Source organism: Pteronotus mesoamericanus, unplaced genomic scaffold (assembly GCF_021234165.1).
Source record: "Pteronotus mesoamericanus isolate MK-2021 breed Mesoamerican mustached bat unplaced genomic scaffold, CSHL_Meso_final contig_164, whole genome shotgun sequence".
Classification (NCBI taxonomy): domain Eukaryota; kingdom Metazoa; phylum Chordata; class Mammalia; order Chiroptera; family Mormoopidae; genus Pteronotus; species Pteronotus mesoamericanus.
In genome coordinates, this window is record NW_026555065.1 from 23,909,015 (window position 1) to 23,928,251 (window position 19,237).

At 41.1% G+C, this 19,237-nt stretch overlaps 1 protein-coding gene and 1 pseudogene across 1 annotated transcript; both read right to left on the minus strand.

The window, feature by feature from the left end:
• Positions 1 to 6,445: 6,445 nt before the first annotated feature.
• Positions 6,446 to 10,383, minus strand: LOC129063016 (apoptosis inhibitor 5-like; annotated as a pseudogene).
• A 946-nt stretch (positions 10,384 to 11,329) lies between these two features.
• On the minus strand, positions 11,330 to 17,305 carry RPUSD2 (RNA pseudouridine synthase domain containing 2). Its single transcript, XM_054565578.1, has 3 exons — positions 16,673 to 17,305; positions 15,109 to 15,405; positions 11,330 to 14,417 (listed from the first exon to the last, which is right to left on the minus strand). The coding sequence occupies exons 1-3, from the start codon at positions 17,297 to 17,299 to the stop codon at positions 13,683 to 13,685; spliced, it is 1,659 nt and encodes a 552-aa protein (XP_054421553.1). The 5' UTR covers positions 17,300 to 17,305; the 3' UTR covers positions 11,330 to 13,682.
• Between the last annotated feature and the right edge of the window lie 1,932 nt (positions 17,306 to 19,237).

Genomic DNA, 19,237 nt, shown 5'->3' on the forward strand with positions numbered 1-19,237 from the left:
CGTGTAACCTTGGTAGTACAAGTCTAGAAGCCAGAGGCTGAAACCTGAAATATGGCTACCTTCCTGGAGGAGAATAAAGTGTTAAATCCTCTCTTGGATTTAAGCAGAGTGGGAGGCACAGGGAGCAGAAAAAGAATAGAGAGACTCTCCTCTTGAATGGTCATCAGACAGATTTATTCAACTCACATGTAACAACCTTTATTTATCCAGTATTTATCTACAGGTATCACAATGAATTACATCACTTTAACTCACCATAACACTGTGATCATGAAAGACATTTTTATTACTTCATATTACAGATGAGGACACTTGTCCAAGTTTAGATTGCTTTTCTTATTGTAGAAAGGGCAGTGTAACCCAAGTCTGTCAATTCTGGTGATTCTTAACCATCATCCTATCCTGTGCTGGAAATTAGTAAACAGAGCTCATCGATCCCTTGCAGCAATGGTTTTCAAGTTCTCTCCACCTAGCATGGTACCCCAGAACCTGGTACCTGGCAGGTACTTCAGCAAGGTTTGTAGCACTGAGAGGGGAAGGCAATAAATAAGTAGTCCTTGCTTGCCCTACTCCACTCCGCCCTCTTAATTTGTATCCCTTGGGAATATTGATACTTCCCTGAGTTGACGGCTGGGAGTCATCCCAGCACGTGTCTTCAGCCTTGCTTTCCAATGCATTCACTACCTTGCTGCTAGGAAGGGTTTCTATACAGGTTCCACATACTCCCAAAGGACCATCAATAACATTTAACTGGTTATTTGATTGGGAGAAAAATGCATCTTTATTTTCACTAATCTCTAGTTGAAAGCTCTTCCTTCAAGAAAGATAAGCAACAAATCACAGTAGTAATGTTAATATTACCTGTGATTTTTGTCGCCAGTATAAATCATGGATATTTTTATATCACATTACCATTGTTGCTTTATGCTCATCACTTGTTCAACATAATGGTAGTTATTAGACCTGTCATTAGATCTTGTAATCTCATCCATTCATAAAGAAGTATATATATTATTATATTATTATACCACAGATTTTTAAAAAATATTTTGATAATTGTATTCCAAAATAATTGATTGCCTTTGTATTCCAACAAACTTAATTATATTCGTTTTAAAATAATATTTTGATAAGGTACCCATAGAATTCACCAGGCTGCCAAAGGGGTCTATGTCACAAAAACAAAACAAAACAAAACAAAACAAAACAAAACACACAAAAAAAACGGTTAAGAGCCCCTCAGGGACTTTTCTAAAGTACCCTCAAGATACTGATCTTAAGCCTTCTCTGAAATAGGCCTTGCTCTCTCTCCCTAAGACCTTTGCTGATGCTGTCCCCACGCCTGTCCCTGGAAAAGCACCCACTTTCCTATCTTTTCCATGTTTGGCTGGCTCCTGCTCTTCCTTCAGCTCTGTTTAAATGTCATCCCCATCACCAAGGCTCCCCTAGTCCTGCAACCTGCAGCTCCTTCATAGATTTCCTTCAATTAGTGCATGTGCTCTTTCTTGCTTCAGGGCCTTTGGTCCCCTCCTAGATGCTACTGTAGTTCCTGGGTTTCCCCCAGCACTTGCCAGACAGTATTTAAATTGCCCAGTAGTGCTGTAGCCTCTCTAAAAACTAGTAAGACTGCATTGTTCTTCTTAGTTTTGCCTGCTTTTTTTAGTGATGACTTCCTATGGAAAATGGATAAGTCTATCAATGTGTCCGGTATCTGCAAATAAAAAGTGAGTGGATTTTCTTCTCAAAGGAAAATCTTCAGCTGTAGAAGTTCTGAAAGTCCAAAGCACTAGAAGTTTCTAGAGAGAGAAGAAAAAGAAATTTTGAGTGGAAACTCACTTTTCTATTCCTCATTTCTGTACCTGTCTTCATGTCTACTTCATTTGTGGTTTTTTTCATATGAAATTGCAGTGAGACTGGTTTTGATAGGTCATTTTTTTCCATTTATGATCTTTTCATCTATAGGACCATTTTTACCTTTTTCTAAGAGAATCAAAATAATCAACAACATGCCATATTACTTAAATGCCTAGAAAAGAATACTTAAATTAGTGATGGAAAAAGCAATTTTTAAGCTAAGGTAATATGAAAGTTAGAGGCGCCATCTACTGGAATAGGAGCAACTGCAAGACTTGGACAAGCTAGTTCTACAGGAATGGCTGCTAGGCTTGGAAAGGTTTCCATCACTTCCCCAAAGTTGTCAACAAACCACAACTCAAGGAAACCATTCTGCATCTACACCAGGGTTCCTCTCCATAAGTTCTATCCTGAACAACTGCAGGACACTTCAGCCTCTGGAAGACCATGTGAGAAAGATCCATTGTACAGTCAAATGCATTAACAATATATTCCAGCTCCCTTAACAGGAAATAGTCCTTCATTCTCTGAGTCCACCTTCAGGAAGAAGACTCATTCTTCCTGGACAATGAGGTGCTCTGGGAAGAACTGTCCAGTATTTGGTTGGTGATGGTTTACAGCTAGGCGGGCCCTTAGATGTCAGCAGCCCTTTTTATGACAACTCTGAAGAAAAGATTGAAATTATCAAATAATTTTGGTGTGCCTATAGTTTTATTTAACTCTTGCAAGAAAAACTCAGACCCCAGGCTGCAAGACTTGCAAAAATTGATTGTGAGAGTCAGGCAATGACAGAAGTGAGTTCAGTCTGTTTCTTACCGTTAGGAAGTGTGGTCTCACTTGGAGAATCATCTCTGGGACTACAGTCATGACAAGGCCTAGAGAACTTCAAGAATAAATTCAGGCTTTTTTCTCCAACTGTGCAAGACCAACCCAAAACATTTTTCTTTGCTCAAATTATTCCCTGAGCTGCATGCTATCATGTGAAAAACATTCACTTTGTTATAACAGCTTCTGGGAATGTCTACTGCTCTGAAAATGAAATGGTTTTTTGTTCTGGTTTTTTTTTCATATTGAAGATCAATAGACCAAAAACTAAAATCTACTTTATAGTAACCTGGCTTAGGAAAGAGAAAGTGAATAAATGCCAACACGCTAGGGGAAATGGGGAATTATATTGTAATATCCATGCTTTGTATTGTCTGCTGAGATAGCTATGGAGCAGCGGTGTCCAACTTGCGGCCCACGTGCTGCATGTGGCCCAGGATGGCTATGAATGTAGCCCAACACAAAATCCTAAATTAAAAAAAATAATAAATTTACTTTTAACCTTTTTTATATTCATCAGTTTTTATTAGTGTTTGCACTAATGTGTGGCCCAAGACAACTCTTCTTCTTCCAGTGTGGCCCAGAGGTGCCGAAAGGTTGGGCGCCCCTGAATTGAGGAGGAACAATGAACCACATTTTAAATTTCAAAAAAATAATTTTGTTTGAAATCCCCAGAACGAAGTAAATCTGGGTTGAACCCAACCCCAATAGGGTGAAGTTAATGGATGAAGGCAAGACCTGGGGATATGACCTGGTGATTCCATCAAGTTAGAAACAGAAGCAAAAATTTTTTTTTTATTGTGATACTATGGAGCAGTAAGTTGTTCTTTGGTTTTTTTTTATCCTCACCTGAGGACATGCTTATTGATTTTAGAGATAGAGGAGAAGGGAGAGAGAGAGAAGGAGGGAGAGAAACATTGATAATTGATTGCCCCTCAAATGCACCCCAACTACCAGGAATCAAACCCACAACCTAGGTATGTGCCCTGACTAGGAATCAAAGCTGCAACCTTCCCTTCAGTTTGCTAACAAGGCTCTAACCTGCTGAGCCACACCAGCCACGGCAGTAAGTTTTTTATGTTTCTCTTTGGGCTAAATAAAAGTTCTTGACTCTAAGTACTTTTCCCCCCATGCCTTTCTCAAATATTGTTATCTGAATGCTTTGATTTTTTAAAAATTTTATTTATTGCTTTTAGAGAAAGAAAGGAAGGGTGAGAGAGCTAGAGAGTGAGAAATACTGATTAATTGTTCCACTAACTTGTGCTTTCATTGGTTGATTCTTGTATGTGCCTGAACCCTGATTGAATCTACAATCTTGGTATATCCAGACAACCATCTAACCAACTGAGCAACCCAGCTGGAGCCTGAACATTTTGATTTATATTTATCAATTCTAGATCAAATCTCTTCAGTAAATGCTTAGGTGTTACTGATGGACAAATGAAGGCTGCATTTGTTATGCAATATGACAGCACAGCAAGTGATAAAAACACACCATTAAAAAAGCCTAAGCCATCTCAATGATCAGCTTTCCATTGGTAGCTAATATAGCTATGGATCTAAAATTGTGATTTTTAAAATCTTGACTGATACAGAAATTTAGCTCCTGAAAAGAATTTTTTCTTATAGCTTTTTGAAAATTGAAATAGCTCCTTGACAGTGGTTTCTGGGTTTCTGTGAACTCACCGAAAGGATCACTCCCAATCAACTCTCCTTTCAGTGACTGTGAGTAACCATTTTTTGGTATAAGCTAGCAAGTAACAGAAACAGTCTTTATTTTAGCCCATTACACGGGACTTAAAATTTGTTTCAGCTGAAACAACTGAAATGGTCCCATAGTTCTGGTGACTAGAAGTCTGAGGTTGAGGTGTCAGCAGGGAGGTTACAGCTGGTAAAGAAAATGACCCTTTTGTTCTGGGCTCCGGGGGGTGCTTTAGGTTTAGATTGTTGCCACCACTCCATGGTCAAACTGACCAAATTCTTTTGCTCACTTGTATCATTCTAGGATTTAAAAAAATATTTTTCCCATAACCATGTGCAGTAATTCTAACAAAAGGGTTTTGCTTTTTCCCTGATGTAAACGGTAATGAAGACACCTGCCTTGTAATAATAAACTATTCCTCAAAAAACTTGTCATACTACTAGAAAATGTCATTTAGACATTGGAGTTGAATAGCAAACTCCCTCCTTGGGGAGGGAAGATTTACTGTGGATCAAAACTATGAAACATTCAAATGCAGAGCGAGAGCCTATGCTATTAAAAATGCCAATGACATTAAACATTCCACAAACCCCCACCTATTGTTTCAACTTAAAGACTCTATTGGAACTTATACAATAATTCTTATTAATAACCTGAGAAGTTAGAATCTTCAAAATGACAAAAGCAAACTGATAGAGCATCCCTAATTATTGGTACACCATGTTATCAAGTCGTTTTCCTGGGTTGCCCTGGTTATTAAATCCCCAAATTTTAAATTATTCTATATTCTTCTGTAGAAAACTATATGTAAATCAGATTCAATATTTTGGCTGTATTTCTCCAACAGGGATTTCCAAATTTATCTTTGAAAATGCAGCCCTTGGTTTAGTTTAAATAATAATCATCATGTAAGCACAACTGACTCAAAATTCCTCACTACTGGGAAGAAAACCTAGATAACAAGTTAATAATGGATTCGGTCTCAAAAGGATAGTCACTATGTCAAAGACTACCCATTCCTGGAATGTTAAAAAATGGTTTATGTTGTAAAGTCAAGTTTCACAGCATACGTACACACACACACACACACACATACACGCTTATATGTATATATATTATTTATTCACATTTCCATTCATATAGTAAGATTCCATACTCAAAAGTTTACATCATGTCCTGGGTGGCATGACTCAGTTGGTTGGGCATCGTCTGGCACGGCAAAAGGATGCCAGTTCAATTCCCGGTCAGGGCACAGGCCTGGGTTGCAAGCCAGGTCCCTGGTTGGGGCGAGGCAACCAATGTTTCTCTCTCACATGGATGTTTCTCTCCCTTTCTCCCTCCCTTCTCCTCTCTCTAAAAATAAATAAAAATATTAAAAATATAGTTTTTATCACAACATATGGAGAAGAGTTAAGCAGTGCAAAGCAATTTATTTTCTCCTAGAAGTGTAATGTCATTTCTACAATTTAAGAAGGCTGATAAACAATTTGCTCTTTTGACACTAGGTAGGAATGCTGAACTTTTGCCTAGCAGCTTTATTTAAAAGTGAAGAAAATAAGATATTTAGAGTGACCATTCTTCTTCCCCATATTTTGGGGGTTGGGGAGGGGGTAGACAGAGAGGAGAGAAAAATCATTAACTTTTCAAACTGATGATCTTCATCAGTTTTCAGAAATGGACTGAATTTCATTATACTTTAGACTTGCATAGCTCTCAACAACAAATTATTAAGGTGCTTAAAAGTAAAAGATTCACAATATGAATCCCGAATAATGACATTGCAAAAACAAGTTAAGATTGCATGCAAAGCATCCGAGAATATCGCTGTGGTTTCACCTTAGACCCATAACCATGGTCTGTTACAAAAGCAGATCATACATACAAAGATATAAAGAACATTAAATTTTTAGCTAAAGGCAGCATTTCTTTTAAAGGGACATCCCCAGCAATCCAGTGAGTAGTAGAATTTAAGTATGACAATGCTGAAGAACATGATGTGTTATTCAGTAGTCATCCCTGACTATGCAACTATGATTTTCTCATGTTCCCAAACCTCAGCCACCTCTACTTCCCCTGAAGGCTCCTTTCTGCTCATAATTAAAGTTGCCCAAATTGCTGCTATACTTCCCGCTAGGAAGATTATAAATCTGCCTTTTTGGTCTTGCTGGAGATTTCTTGGTGCTGAACCCAAAAGTTGTATCTTCTTCAGCTCTCTTTTGACTGACTTCAACCTTCTTTATATTTCCAGGATAATGTTATTGTGCTCCTATAGAAGAGGAGTGTGGAAGACATCCTTGATTAAAACATTGGCATTATTTGGGGCTCTGTGCTGCCTGAATGGTGGGGCTGGTGAAGGACCACGAGGCTTTCCAGAGGTTCAGCTTCTTGTACCAGGGGCCCCTCAGTGAAGAGGACTGTCTGTCGAGGCTGCTTTTCCCAACTCCTCCAGGCTTGACTTGCACACAGCGCCAAAGACACTGCAGGGGACAGCGCTGGACAGTACCGACCTGCCTAACATGCCAGTGCAGCCAACGATTTCTCAATGACCCTGGGCATGTGCTCTGGGGAGCCAGGCAGATTCCAACCCACCACAATCCCTGCCAAACAGCCACCTTGCTGAGAAGAAAGTGCAGCGTCAGGGCTCCAATGACCAGTGATGGATTCACCCTACCTTCCAAATAAGTAAAGTTTAATTCTGTTTCACTTTAAAACAAAACAAAAACATTGGCATTATTTGTTACTTTTAATGCAATAACTTTAATTTTGTTCTTTTGTTTTTCAGGCCTTGCCTGTTTTACCCTGGAGAGCCAAGTGAAGTTGTCTGATATAAAACTTCAGACCCTGTGCAAAGTACTGTAGTCTAACTTTAAAATCTTTGAGCTTTTCTGCATTCGGTTTATTAAGAAATCTAGAATTTTTCAGCTCCACTGGTGGAAGTTGTACAATGAACATTCCACATAACTGAATTGCAGCTTGGGTTCTTCATTACCAGGATTCTCCCCATTTTCTGCTTCTTCAGGAGGGAGAGGCAGGTACTCCAATAATTTATCAAAGTTTCCTTAACTGTCTTTCTAGTTTTTCCATGTCACCACAAAATAAACTCATTTCCACCAACAGTTTCAATGCCTCCAACTGTGGATTGAGACTTCTCACTGCGATAGTCAAAGAGCTGAGGTTAAGGTGAACCTGCTCACAGAAATAAGCCACGGACTTTCTGGAATGCACACTTTTAGGGAGGAAGGGTACCGCCTGCACAGTAAGAGTCTGGCCACACATTTAGGAGCTGATGGGTTGAAAGTTTGTTCTAGGTCAGCCTGGTTAGCTACTAACTCACAAGTTGTGGTTTTCCTTTCACTGCCTATAAGCGTTTTAACCCAGGATAGTATCTTCATGAACTGGACAAATTTTTCCCCAGTCACATCTTCTAGGACCTTTTTGGATTCAATTAGTATAAGTTCCTTTACTTCCTTTGGTAAGGCCTCGTCTGGTAAAGTCTTACATTTTGTGGAAAGGATTATGATTGCTCATTCTCTAACAATGTCCTCTCCTTGAAGAATTTGGATGAATAAGGCACCTAAAGTCCCTTTTGCATCCATCTTAAATGAAGTAAATAGGGCATTGTTCATTAAGTTAAATTCTGCCGTCATCTGCCTGTAAAAGTTGGGTTAGAATGTCCACCACTGGGGGAAGATTTTCTCTAGTGGCAAATTAAGGAAGCTCTTTAATTGCTTGCTGGTGAATTAATACATCTTGATCCTCACAGAGGACTAACTGTGCATTAATAATAGAAGCAGCCAATTCTGGAAAATGTTTAAAGAATTTTGATATAAACTGAGCTAATAATCTTTTTGCCTTGACACTACCTTTCACACCATCCAACATCACTTGATAAGCATCTGAGTGTTGGCCCAGTTGCTCCATGCCATTGGCTAGGATGCCATAATTGCAGTAAACCTCCTCCACAGTCAAAACGGTGATCGGCAGGCCCAGGCCTCACTCCTGTTGTCTCTATGGTCCTCACTGGTGTCTCCGTTGCCTCTGAAGTTTCCAAAGCCCACCAGCCACACTATTATGCTGCTGACAGTCACTTTACTAGGCAATTCTTAATTGTTCTGATGTAGTTAATAATTGATCAAATTATTGCAGTCATTTTAGTAGGCAATTCTTAATTGTTCTGATGTAGTTAATAATTGATCAAATTGCTGCAGTTTTGAAAACATGAACAAGCTTCAAATGAAGAGAGTACACAAAAGGTTTAAAGGGGGAGAAGTAAAATTATCTCTATTTGCAGATGACACAAAAAAATACAGGTATTTTAAGAACATACACACATAAACTATTAAGCTAATAAATTCAGCAAAGTTGCAGGATACGAAATCAACACAAAAATCAGTTGTAATTCTATACTCTAGCAATGAACAATCCAAACAAAATTAAGAAAACAATACCATTTAAAATAGTATCAAAAAGAATAAAATATTTACGATTAAATTTAACCAAGGAAGTATAAGACATGTACACTGAAAATGACAAAACATTGCTAGAAGAAAATGGGACATTAAAAACTTTTTGTGTATTAAAAGATATAATCAATAGAACAAAAAGAATCTGTGGAATGGGAGAAAGTATTTAAAAATTAAACACCTGTAAGGTTAACATCCAGAACATGTAGAGAACACTTACAGAATTCAAAAGAAAAAATCAAATAACTATTAAAAAATGCATAAAGACTTGAAGAGGCATTTCTCTAAGTGATATACAAATGGCCAAGAAACAAATGAAAAGATGCTCAGTATCACATATCACTAAGCATCAGCGAAATGCAAATCCAAACTACAATGAGATATCACCTTACACCTATTTCAATGGCTACTATAAAAAAAAAGCAGAAAATGTGTTGGTGAGGATGTAGAAAAATTGGAACCCTTGTGCATTGTTGATAGGATTGTAAAATTATGTAGCTGCTATAGAAAACAGTATGGAGATTCCTCAAAAAATTGCAAGTAGAACTACCATATGATCCATCAATCCCATTTCTGGATGTATACTCAAGAGAATGGAGAGTGGGATACTTAAGAGGTATTTGTACAACAGTGTTCACAGCAGTATGATTCACAACAGACAAAAGGTAGAAGCAGCCTGTGTCCATAAATGAATGAAAGGATAACAAAATGTGGTATATACAGACAATGGAGTATTACTCAGCCTTAAAAAAGGAATCCTATCACATCACAAGACGGATGTACCTTGAGCACTTTATGCTAAGTGTAATAAGCCAATTACAAAAGATAAAAGTGTATGATTCCACTTATATGAGGTTATCTAAAGTAATCAAATTCACAGAAACAGAAAGTAGAATGGTGGTTACCAGGGCCTTGGGGTAGGAGGGGAAAGAGGAGTTGTACAGAGTTTCAGTCATGTAAGAAGAAAAAATTCTGGAGATCTGTTTCCAACAATGTGAACATACTTAACATTACTACACTGTACACTTAAAATGATCCAAAATGGTAAATTTTGTTATGTGTTTTCTACAATAAAAAAAATTAAATAAAAAAATACTTTCACCCTCTTTTGCAGGAATGCAATCAAAACAATGTGGTAGTGGTGGAGGATAGACATAGAGATCAATGAAAAAGAATCAAGAGTCCAGAAATAAAACTATATATCTGTGGTCAATTGATTTTCTACAAGAGTGCCAAGATCATTCAATGAAGAAAGAACAGTCTCTTTAACAAATGGTGCTAGTGTTACAGAACAGCAAATGGGGTCCCGCTGCCCACCACCACCCTCTAGGCAAAATTCCAGAGGCAAAGGTTTAGTGATAAGGGAATCTTTATTCAAAAGCTTCATAATTTTGGAATAACAGCTTTCCACTTGCATTAGTCACTTAAATGTATCAATTAAGGATAAACTCTTTAACTCTTCAGTTACAGCTTTAATCACTTACACCTATCAATTAAGGCTAAACTCTTTGACACCTGCTTTCTCCTACCATTCCCCATTAGTTTTTAATTATCTTATTTCTATAGGATTAGTTTACAAACTAAAACAACATAAGATACAAAAGCTACACAATTTTGGAAGAATGGCAGGCTTCTGCCTTGAAGCTTGTCCCCTCTAGATCACCCGAAGAATAACTCTGCTGCCCTCTGCCAGGCCAGCCTGATCCTAGGTTGCACTGAGGTCCTTCCCATCCAAAATATCATCTGCTGGGAAACACAGGCAGCTGCAGGAAGATCACCCAAGCATCCCTGAGGAAGAAGTGAGAGCCAGAGAGTCCGAGAGCCCTTCTTTTATTTCAGATCTTCCGGCATATTAATTCCATGAACTTTAGAGGCATTCAGCTTCTCAGCGGATCCCTTCTGATTTATTTACCATTGCCTCAGGCAACCTCGTAGGGCTCCTCCCTTCTCCCCAGTGATCTGATCAGATCTCTCTGTATCACCAGGCAAAGTGGATATCCACACGTAGCGGAAAGAAATTAGACCCCTATCTCACACCATATACAAAAATCAACTTAAAATGGATCAAACACCTAAATATAAGAGCTAAAACTATAAAATCCTTAAAAGAAAATCCAGAGGTAAATCTTCATGCCCTTAGATTTGCCAGTGGATCCTCTGATAATAACATCAAAAGCACAATCAATAAAAGTTGGACTGCATCAAAATTGAACCTGTCAAAGGCACACACAACAAAAGCAAAAATAGACAAGTGAGACTACATCAAGCTAAAAAGCTTCTGCACAGCAAAAGTAAGAAATTGACAGAGTGAAAGGCAACCTATGGAAGAAAATATGTGCAAGTCATAATTCTATTAAGGGGTCAATATTAAAAAAATGTAAGAACTAAAAAAATGTAAGAACTCCTTCAACTCTATAACAACCCTCCCCGCCCTGCCCCCCTCCTCGCCTCCCTTCCCCCGCCAAATAAGCCAGTTAAAAAATGGGCCAAGGATTTGAATAGATGTTTCTCCAAAGACATGCAACCTAGGTTCAGAGAACTTCCAGGTTCGTGAAGAAGGCATCACATGCCCAGGGGGTGGCATATCCGAGATCTACGGGGTCAGAAACACCTGTGCTCAACACCCTTCCAGACCTTACCCAATATATCTCTTTATCTGGACATTGATTTGTATCCTTTAATATCCTTTGGTAATAAATCAGTAATCTATCAAGTAAACCATTTTCCTGAGTTCTGTGAGCCATTCTAGTAAATGATTAAACCCAAGGAGAGGGTTGTGGGAACCTCTGATTTATGATTGGTCAGAAGCGCAGGTAACAACCTGAGCTTGAGACTGGCAATGTGGGAGTAAGCCCTTAACTTGTGGAATCTGACCCTCTCTCCAGGTAGATAGTGTCAGAATTGAGTTAAATTGTAGGACTCCTTGTAGCTGGTCTAGGATTATTTCTTGGTGTGGAGCAAACCCCACACATTTGAAGTATACAATATTCTCTAAGTAGTGAGTAAAGGAAAACAAGATTTTTCTTTTCAGGTATCTAACAAAATCAAGCATATAGAAACAGAGTCAAATGGTGATATCAAGGGTTGGGAGCAGGGGGAAATAGGGAATTACTATTCAACAGGTATAAAGTTTCAATTATGCAAGATGATTAAGTTTGAGAGCTCTACTGTACAACACTGTTTCCAGTTAACAATACTGTATTGTACATATAAAAATTTGTTAAGGGCTAGATCTCATATTAAGTGTTCTTACCACGATAGAAAAAATTAAAACTTTTGTGAATTAAAGGACACTATCTACAGAATGTACTGACAACCTACAAAATGGAAGAAATTATGTGCAAATTATTTATTTGATAATGGTGTTATATCCAAAATATACATGGCGGTTTTATAACTCAACAAAAGGGCAAACAACCCAATTCAAAAATGGGTAAAAGACCTGAATAAACATTTCTCCAAGGATATATAAATGGCCAACAAGTACATGCAAAGATGCTAAACATTACTAACCAGTAGGGAGATGCAAATTAAAACCATGACATATCACTTCCACTAGGCTAACTATAATCAGAACAAAAGAAAGTAAGTCTTCGTGAGGATGTGGAGAAATTGTAAACCTGGAGTGTTGCCCATGGGAATGTAAAATTGATAGGGGAACTCAAGAGTTAAAAGATTTTAGCTTCTGGTAGAGCTGACAGGCTTAAGTGATTAACGCACGTGGAAAGCTGTTATTCCAGGAACTGGAATGCACAACCTACACTACAGGACAAGCAATTCAACATTTGTGCCCTAGGGGGTCTGCAAGCTACGGTATCTGAACCATTGTGTTCCAGGGAGGGAACATCTGTGACACAGATAAAGAATTGTTGATCAGCAGATAAATACTAGGAACATCACAGCAACTGCAACTCTTATCTGATTAATCTTTTTTCAAACCCCTTACCTACCCTTTTCTTCTCCCCATAAAAAGATGGACTTGAGATGTTAACATGTTTTTGATTCAATCCTTGTCCCTACTTACTGGTTCTGGTAGTGACAGGCAGCACAAATGCTAACTTTCCCGGTTTCAAAATGGCTCTGTCACTATGGAAAAGTTACATGACTCCTCAAAAAGTTGAACACAGAATTACCATATAACTCAGCAATTCTACTCTTCGGTACATACCAAAGAACTGAAAATACAAATTCAAACAAAAATTTGTGCACAAAAATACAGCCAGTATAGTATACCCATACAATGGAATATTATTCAGCCATAAAAAGGACTGAGGTACTGATGTATGCTATAAATTGGATGAACCTTGAAAACATTATGCTAAGCAAAAGACAGACAGACACAAAAGGTCTCTATTATATGACTCCATTTATATGAAAAGTTCAGAATAGACAAATCCATTCAGACAAAAAGTAGATTAACAGTTACCGGTGGCTGGGATGAAGGGGAAATGGAGAATAACCGTTTATGGGGTATGGGTTTCTTTCTGGGTGATGAAAATGTTTTGGAATTAGGAAAGAGGTAATGGCAGCACAATGCCGTGAATGTGCCAACTGCCACTAAACAGTATACCTTAATATGGTTAATTGTATGTTATGTGAATTTACCTCAACCTAAAAAAAAAAAAAGTAGGAAAACCAGACACACAGGGTATAAGAAAAAGGGATATATTTACAAACCAAAAAGTCCTCAAACTCTAGCTCAAGGAGGTAAAAAGTATAAAAAGTTCCAGAGTCCAACTTCACTCCTTACAGAAAGCTTGAGTACCACTCCACGAGGTCAGTTTTTACTCCATGGCCTCTTCCAACCCAAGAAGTAATTTCTCCATAGGCCACAGGTCTCAGCTCTCTTGCCAGTCATCCTGTGCCCAGGTAGGCATGGGTGAAAAGTACTCAAAGCCTGGCCCTTTATAGCGCAGGGCATGCAGAAACATCACAAGGTCTTGGGGCAAGGGGTCCAGTCGCACCAGTCGGCACTCTGCACAGAGGGGGTCTATCTCTTGATTCACAACATCTGTTTCAGCTGCATTCCCAGGTGGCTGGGCCACTATGTCCGGATCCTGAGGGGCTGCCTCAAGTATTCCATCCATCTTTTGGGCAGATGCAACCAAGTCTTCTAGGTGGTCCTTGCCCAGCTCTGAGGAGGGAGCTGTAGAGTCTGTGAGTGCTGAGGACAGGTCACCTTCACAGAGATCTATCACATCCAGGCTCTGTTTGGCTTGGTGCTCTGCCACAAGGTCCCGCAGCAATTCCTCATCTGTCTTGGGAATGTGGCCACCACGGCCCCGGGAGGGTCCCCAGGCTGCTGAGTTGTAGATAGGGTCATTTAGGATGGGGTGGCCCAGGAACTGGAGGTGGACTCGGATCTGGTGGGTGCGACCTGTGAGTGGCCGACACCGCACCACACTGGAGTGGCCATTGTAGCTCAGTCTCTGAAACACTGTCTCACAGGGCTTGCCCCGAGAATCTACACGGCACACCCCTACCTTGTAAGACACTACCAAGATGGGTTCCTTGCAGGTCACCTCCTCGGCCGGGAACTCCCCCTCCACCCGGCACACGTACTCCTTCTCCAGCTACATGGGGGGAAGAGGGAGAAAATCAGCACAAAGCATAAACGCATGAAGCCCTGCTCCTCTGCAAGTGGTGAGGAATATACCAGCACCAGACAGAAGAGGATGCAAACTCCATCTCCATCATTTGCCAGTTTTGTGATTCTGAGTCCATTACTTAGCCTCTTTAAATCCCATTAATTTGTCTAGAAAAAGTGATATTAGAAAAGGTTTTATCTCAAAGGGCTATTTTAAGGATTCAGTAAGTGAGGCTCCAATGTACTTGGTACTTAGCCTGGTATACAGTAAACACTCAATAAATGTATCAATCAGATCCAGAATTACAAGTCTCAAGACCACAATCACTATCATATAACTCTTCTACCCAAGCCTCTTCCAATTTCATCCACAATCTTTCCATCAAGTAGGCTCTCCCCACAATCTCAAAAACCTTGCTCAGCCTGTCAAAACTTTAAAATTTCAAAAGAGCAAAGTACCCAGAGAGACAGTGTGTGCCATTTCTAAAAATCTCTTGAAACATAAGAGATATTAATAACCTGTTTTTGGCATGTTAGGTGTTGCCCTCCCTGAAAGTAGGATGCTTGGCCAGATTAAATAAAAAGGCCTACTTCAGTTAGAACTCAGTGATGCCCTTTTGACACATAGCATTTGTGAGCCCAAGAAGTGACCTGCATGAGACAAAAGCCAGGCTCACCTGCCGGTCCCGAACCTGCTCGTGTATTCTCTCTGAAACGGCCGCTGTCTTGGCAAACATGAGGACCCCTGAGGTAAGGCGGTCAAGCCGATGCAGTGGGTGTAGCTCTTTAAGTTGGTGCTCCTTGCCCAGGATGAAGATGACTGTGTTGTGTCGGAACCGGCCACAGGGGTGGACAGGAATGGAAGAAGGCTTGTCTACAACCACCATGTCTTCATTCTCAGCCAGCAGGCGGACAGGCTCTGCTGTGACTGGTGGCTCATGCCTGTGCACAGTGTTCCGCAAGAAGTCATTGTCCTGCCAATAACATAGGCAATTGGTCAGCCCGGTGGCCAGCAACCTGTAAATGAGTCAACTTCACACACCGCCTCCTCTTATTTATTGACACGGAAGAATGGTCCCAATGTGTCCTTACATAGAAAAAGCAGTACGTATAGTGCATTCTCATTTTGTAAAAATGCAGACACACAACATAGGCAAGAAGTAGGTACTGGAAAAAAGAACTAAAAGGATATATACGAAAGTGTTAATGGTACTATGTCTGGGTGGTGGGATTATGGATGTTTTTTGATTTTGCTTATTTGTATTTTCTCTACAATGCTATATTTAAAAGGTAAATTTGTCTTAAAGAGAGGGAAAAAACCCCCATAAATCATCTCTTTTCATGACCTTAAAAAAAAACACACCAAGCTTTAAGTGCAGAGATCTGAGCTCTACACCTAGATTTCCCACAGGTTCATTGCAAGCCACTTCACTTCTCTAAGCCCATTTCCTTGTCTGTAAAATGTGAAGGTTAGACCAGATATGTGCTTTTCAAAACTAGGATGGGAGAGAGGATTCAAACTATCCATTCCCCAAATGCTGCAATCACCTTGTCTCCTCTCGCAACCTGGTGAGCCAGTGTTCCTGATAGGGGTGTGTGGTACCTCTTAGGTGTGAAGGAATTTTAAAGAAGGGTCAAAGCACTGGGCTAGACAGCTCTAGTCTTTATCCCTGACAGTTCATCATTCTATCAAGTCAGGCTCTATAATAAATAATTTATTTAAGCAGTTATAAGAACACAGGCTTTGGAGGTGACACTGTTGCCTTACCTCTGCGAGGTTTAGTTTCCTCACAGGTAAAATGAGGTGGCAATACGTACCCCACAAGGATGTTGATTAAATTAAATGCTAAATATATAAAATGCTTCCTCTGTGCCCAACATATAGTAAGGAGACATAAATGATAGCCCCTACTATACTATTTGTACAGAGATCCACAATGCAAAATAGAAAGTGATCAATGTCAGTGTCAGTGGTACAAGGCTGCATAAAAGGAGTCACAAGAATTCCAATTTCTGTCCTGAGGAAACAAAAATGCAATGTTTTTGAAGCACTGAGTTTTGAAGCGCTGAGGCTACTTGAGGAGATGGGGTGCGAGGAGGGGGCTAAAAGGCTGTTTCAAGTGAAAGCGAGAAAGCTTCAGAATCACCCCGATTTTACTCCAGTACCTATGCCCTACCAGCTCTGAAAAAAACCCTGCCCCTTTCCTCGCTCCCTTCCGGCCGGCCCTATCAGGACTCCACCTTGAGCACAATGCTGAGGTCCTGTACCGGCTCCTCGTTGAGGTGCAGACGCCCTGCTCGGACCGCGGCTTCGTAGTAGGCCAGAGGCTGGGCTCGGAACTCGGTGCTGAAGACGTGCAGCAAGCTGTGGCCCACCCACCGGCCTTTGCAGTAGGTTCGGAAGTCAAAGTAGTAAGGCCGCACTTTGCGCAGGCCGCCCTCGAAGTAGTAGCTGGTCTCTGCAAAGTGCTCATCTCCGAAGCTCACTCCTGCCCGGCGCTTCTTCGGAGGCGGCACCACTCGCTCCCCGACTGTGCCGCGCCGCTTCTTCCGCTTGCCTAGGTCCTGCGGTGCAGCCGGGGCCTGCTCCTCGCTCCCTGTGGCCTGCGGCCCCTCCCTTGGGGCCAGCTCCACTCCCTGGGCCGCCGGCTGCGGGAGTCCTGGGGGCCGTTCACCCCTCGCGACGCCACTCGCGTCTCCGTTTTGCTGAACCGGAGCCCTCAACCCACTCGCCGCCTCCGCCTCAGTCGAGAGCGTTTCAGCCATCGGGCCCCCACGGCCACGACAAGTCCTGGCAAAGCTGAGGCACCGCAGGTTAGAACACTCCTGCACGAGAAACGGGAGCCATCCACGGACGCCTAGCCACATACCCACGCGGGCGCCACTGCTCGGTCGCGATCTGAAGACGTCACCCAGCACCAGCCAATCCTGAGATCCAGTGCCGAGGTGGGGACTGCGAAAAGAGGAGTGAGGGGAACGAGTTGAAAGAATTGAGTGGCCAGTTGAGAGGCTGTGAGAAAGCCTCACCAAAAGCATTGATTTCCTGTAGATATACTCCAAGGTCCTTGGGGCTGGAAAAGCTCCTGAAAAGAACTCCCTCCCTCCCCCCCTTCCTTCCTTCCTTCCTTCTTTCTTTCCTTCCTTCCTTCTTCCTTCCTTTGAGTAGGGAGGAAGAAAGACAGAAACGTCAATGTGGGAGACAAGCGTGATAGGCTGCCTCTCCTATGTGCCCTGACGAGGGGGTCAAAGCTGGGAACTTTCGGTTCACAGGATGATGCTCCAACAGCCTGAGCCATACCGGCCAGGGCTCTTTCCTTAAAAATTGATTTTTTAAAAAGGTTTTATTTATTTATTTTTGGAGAAGGGGGAAGGGAGAGGGAGAAAGAGGGAGAGAAACATTGATGCGGGAGAGAAACAGGGAAACATCAATCGGTTGCCTCTCCTACACTCCCCAACTGGGTAGGAACATGCAACTCAGGCATGTGCCCCCACTGGGAATCAAACCAGCGACCTTTTGCTTCAAGGAATGATGCCCAGCCAACTGAGCCACTGCAGTCAGGGCTAATTGATTTTTTGATAGGGGGCATGTGTGGCGGGGGTGGGGAGAGAGAGAGGTTTAGTTGTTCCACTCATTTATGGATTCATTGGTTGCTTTCTTGTACGTGCCCTGACTAGAGAACAAGTCCGCAACCTTGGTGTATGGGGACAATGCTCTAACCAACTGAGCTACCTGGTGAAGGCAACATTTGTCGTTTTGAATTAGTGCTCTTGTTTTCTTTGGATCAATACCCAGAAGTGGAATTGCGAGGTCTTAAGGTAGTTCTATTTTTATTTTTTTGAGGAACCTCCATACTGATTTCCTTAGTGGCTTTGCAGATTTACAATCCCAGCAACAGTGCATGAGGGTCTCCTTTCCTCCACATCTTCGCCAACACGTTGTTTGTTGATTTATTGATACTAGCCATTCTGACAGGTGTGAGGTGATATCTCATTGTGGTTTTAACCTACATTTTCCTGACAATTAATGATGTTGTGCATCTTTTCATGTGTCTATTGGCCACCTGTATGCTCTCCTTGGAGAAATGCCTCTTCATGTCCTAAGCAGAGTCCAAAATAAAGGGATGCTCACTGCCCTCATGTGGCTCCCAGTGTGAGAAGTCACTGAGAGGAGGAGATCACCGTGGTTTCAGCTGTGCAAGTCCAGGATCTGGTTTGGGTTTACTCAGCACACACACTAATTATTCAGAGGACATGGATGAATCACTAAGGGTGCCAGTTTGTCATTTTACAACTGCAACTTTAAGTTATAAAGTGTATTCCATTTGTGCCTACTGTTAAAGGCACCCTTATCAAGATATTTAAGAGGCCAAATTTGAAATCAAGAGTTTGTTTGGTGAGCAGGAAATCACAGAAAAAGGCATAAATGGGTTGAGAGCACCCATTATGGGTGCATTTGATGAAGCACCCATAAGCCTGTGAAAGTGCTCCTCTCTATGAATCAGCTGCTGCCAGATTCAGGTTACCACATAGGGTGGTAGTTGGAGGACTGTAAGGATCCTTCGGTGAGAGATTCCACTCCCCCCATATTATTCCCTGTAAATAAGCATTGTCAAAATCTTGCCTGTTATCTGCTCCTTTGTTCTGTAACCTCCTTGCTTTTCACTTCCCTCCATTTGCATATTCTACGTATGGTTGTAAATGTGAGCAAGGTAGTACTTTGCAGTTTCCATTCACATGTTGGTAGTTATTAATACCATAGCCATATTAATTGGCTTTCAACACATCTAGAGACTAGATCATAAGACA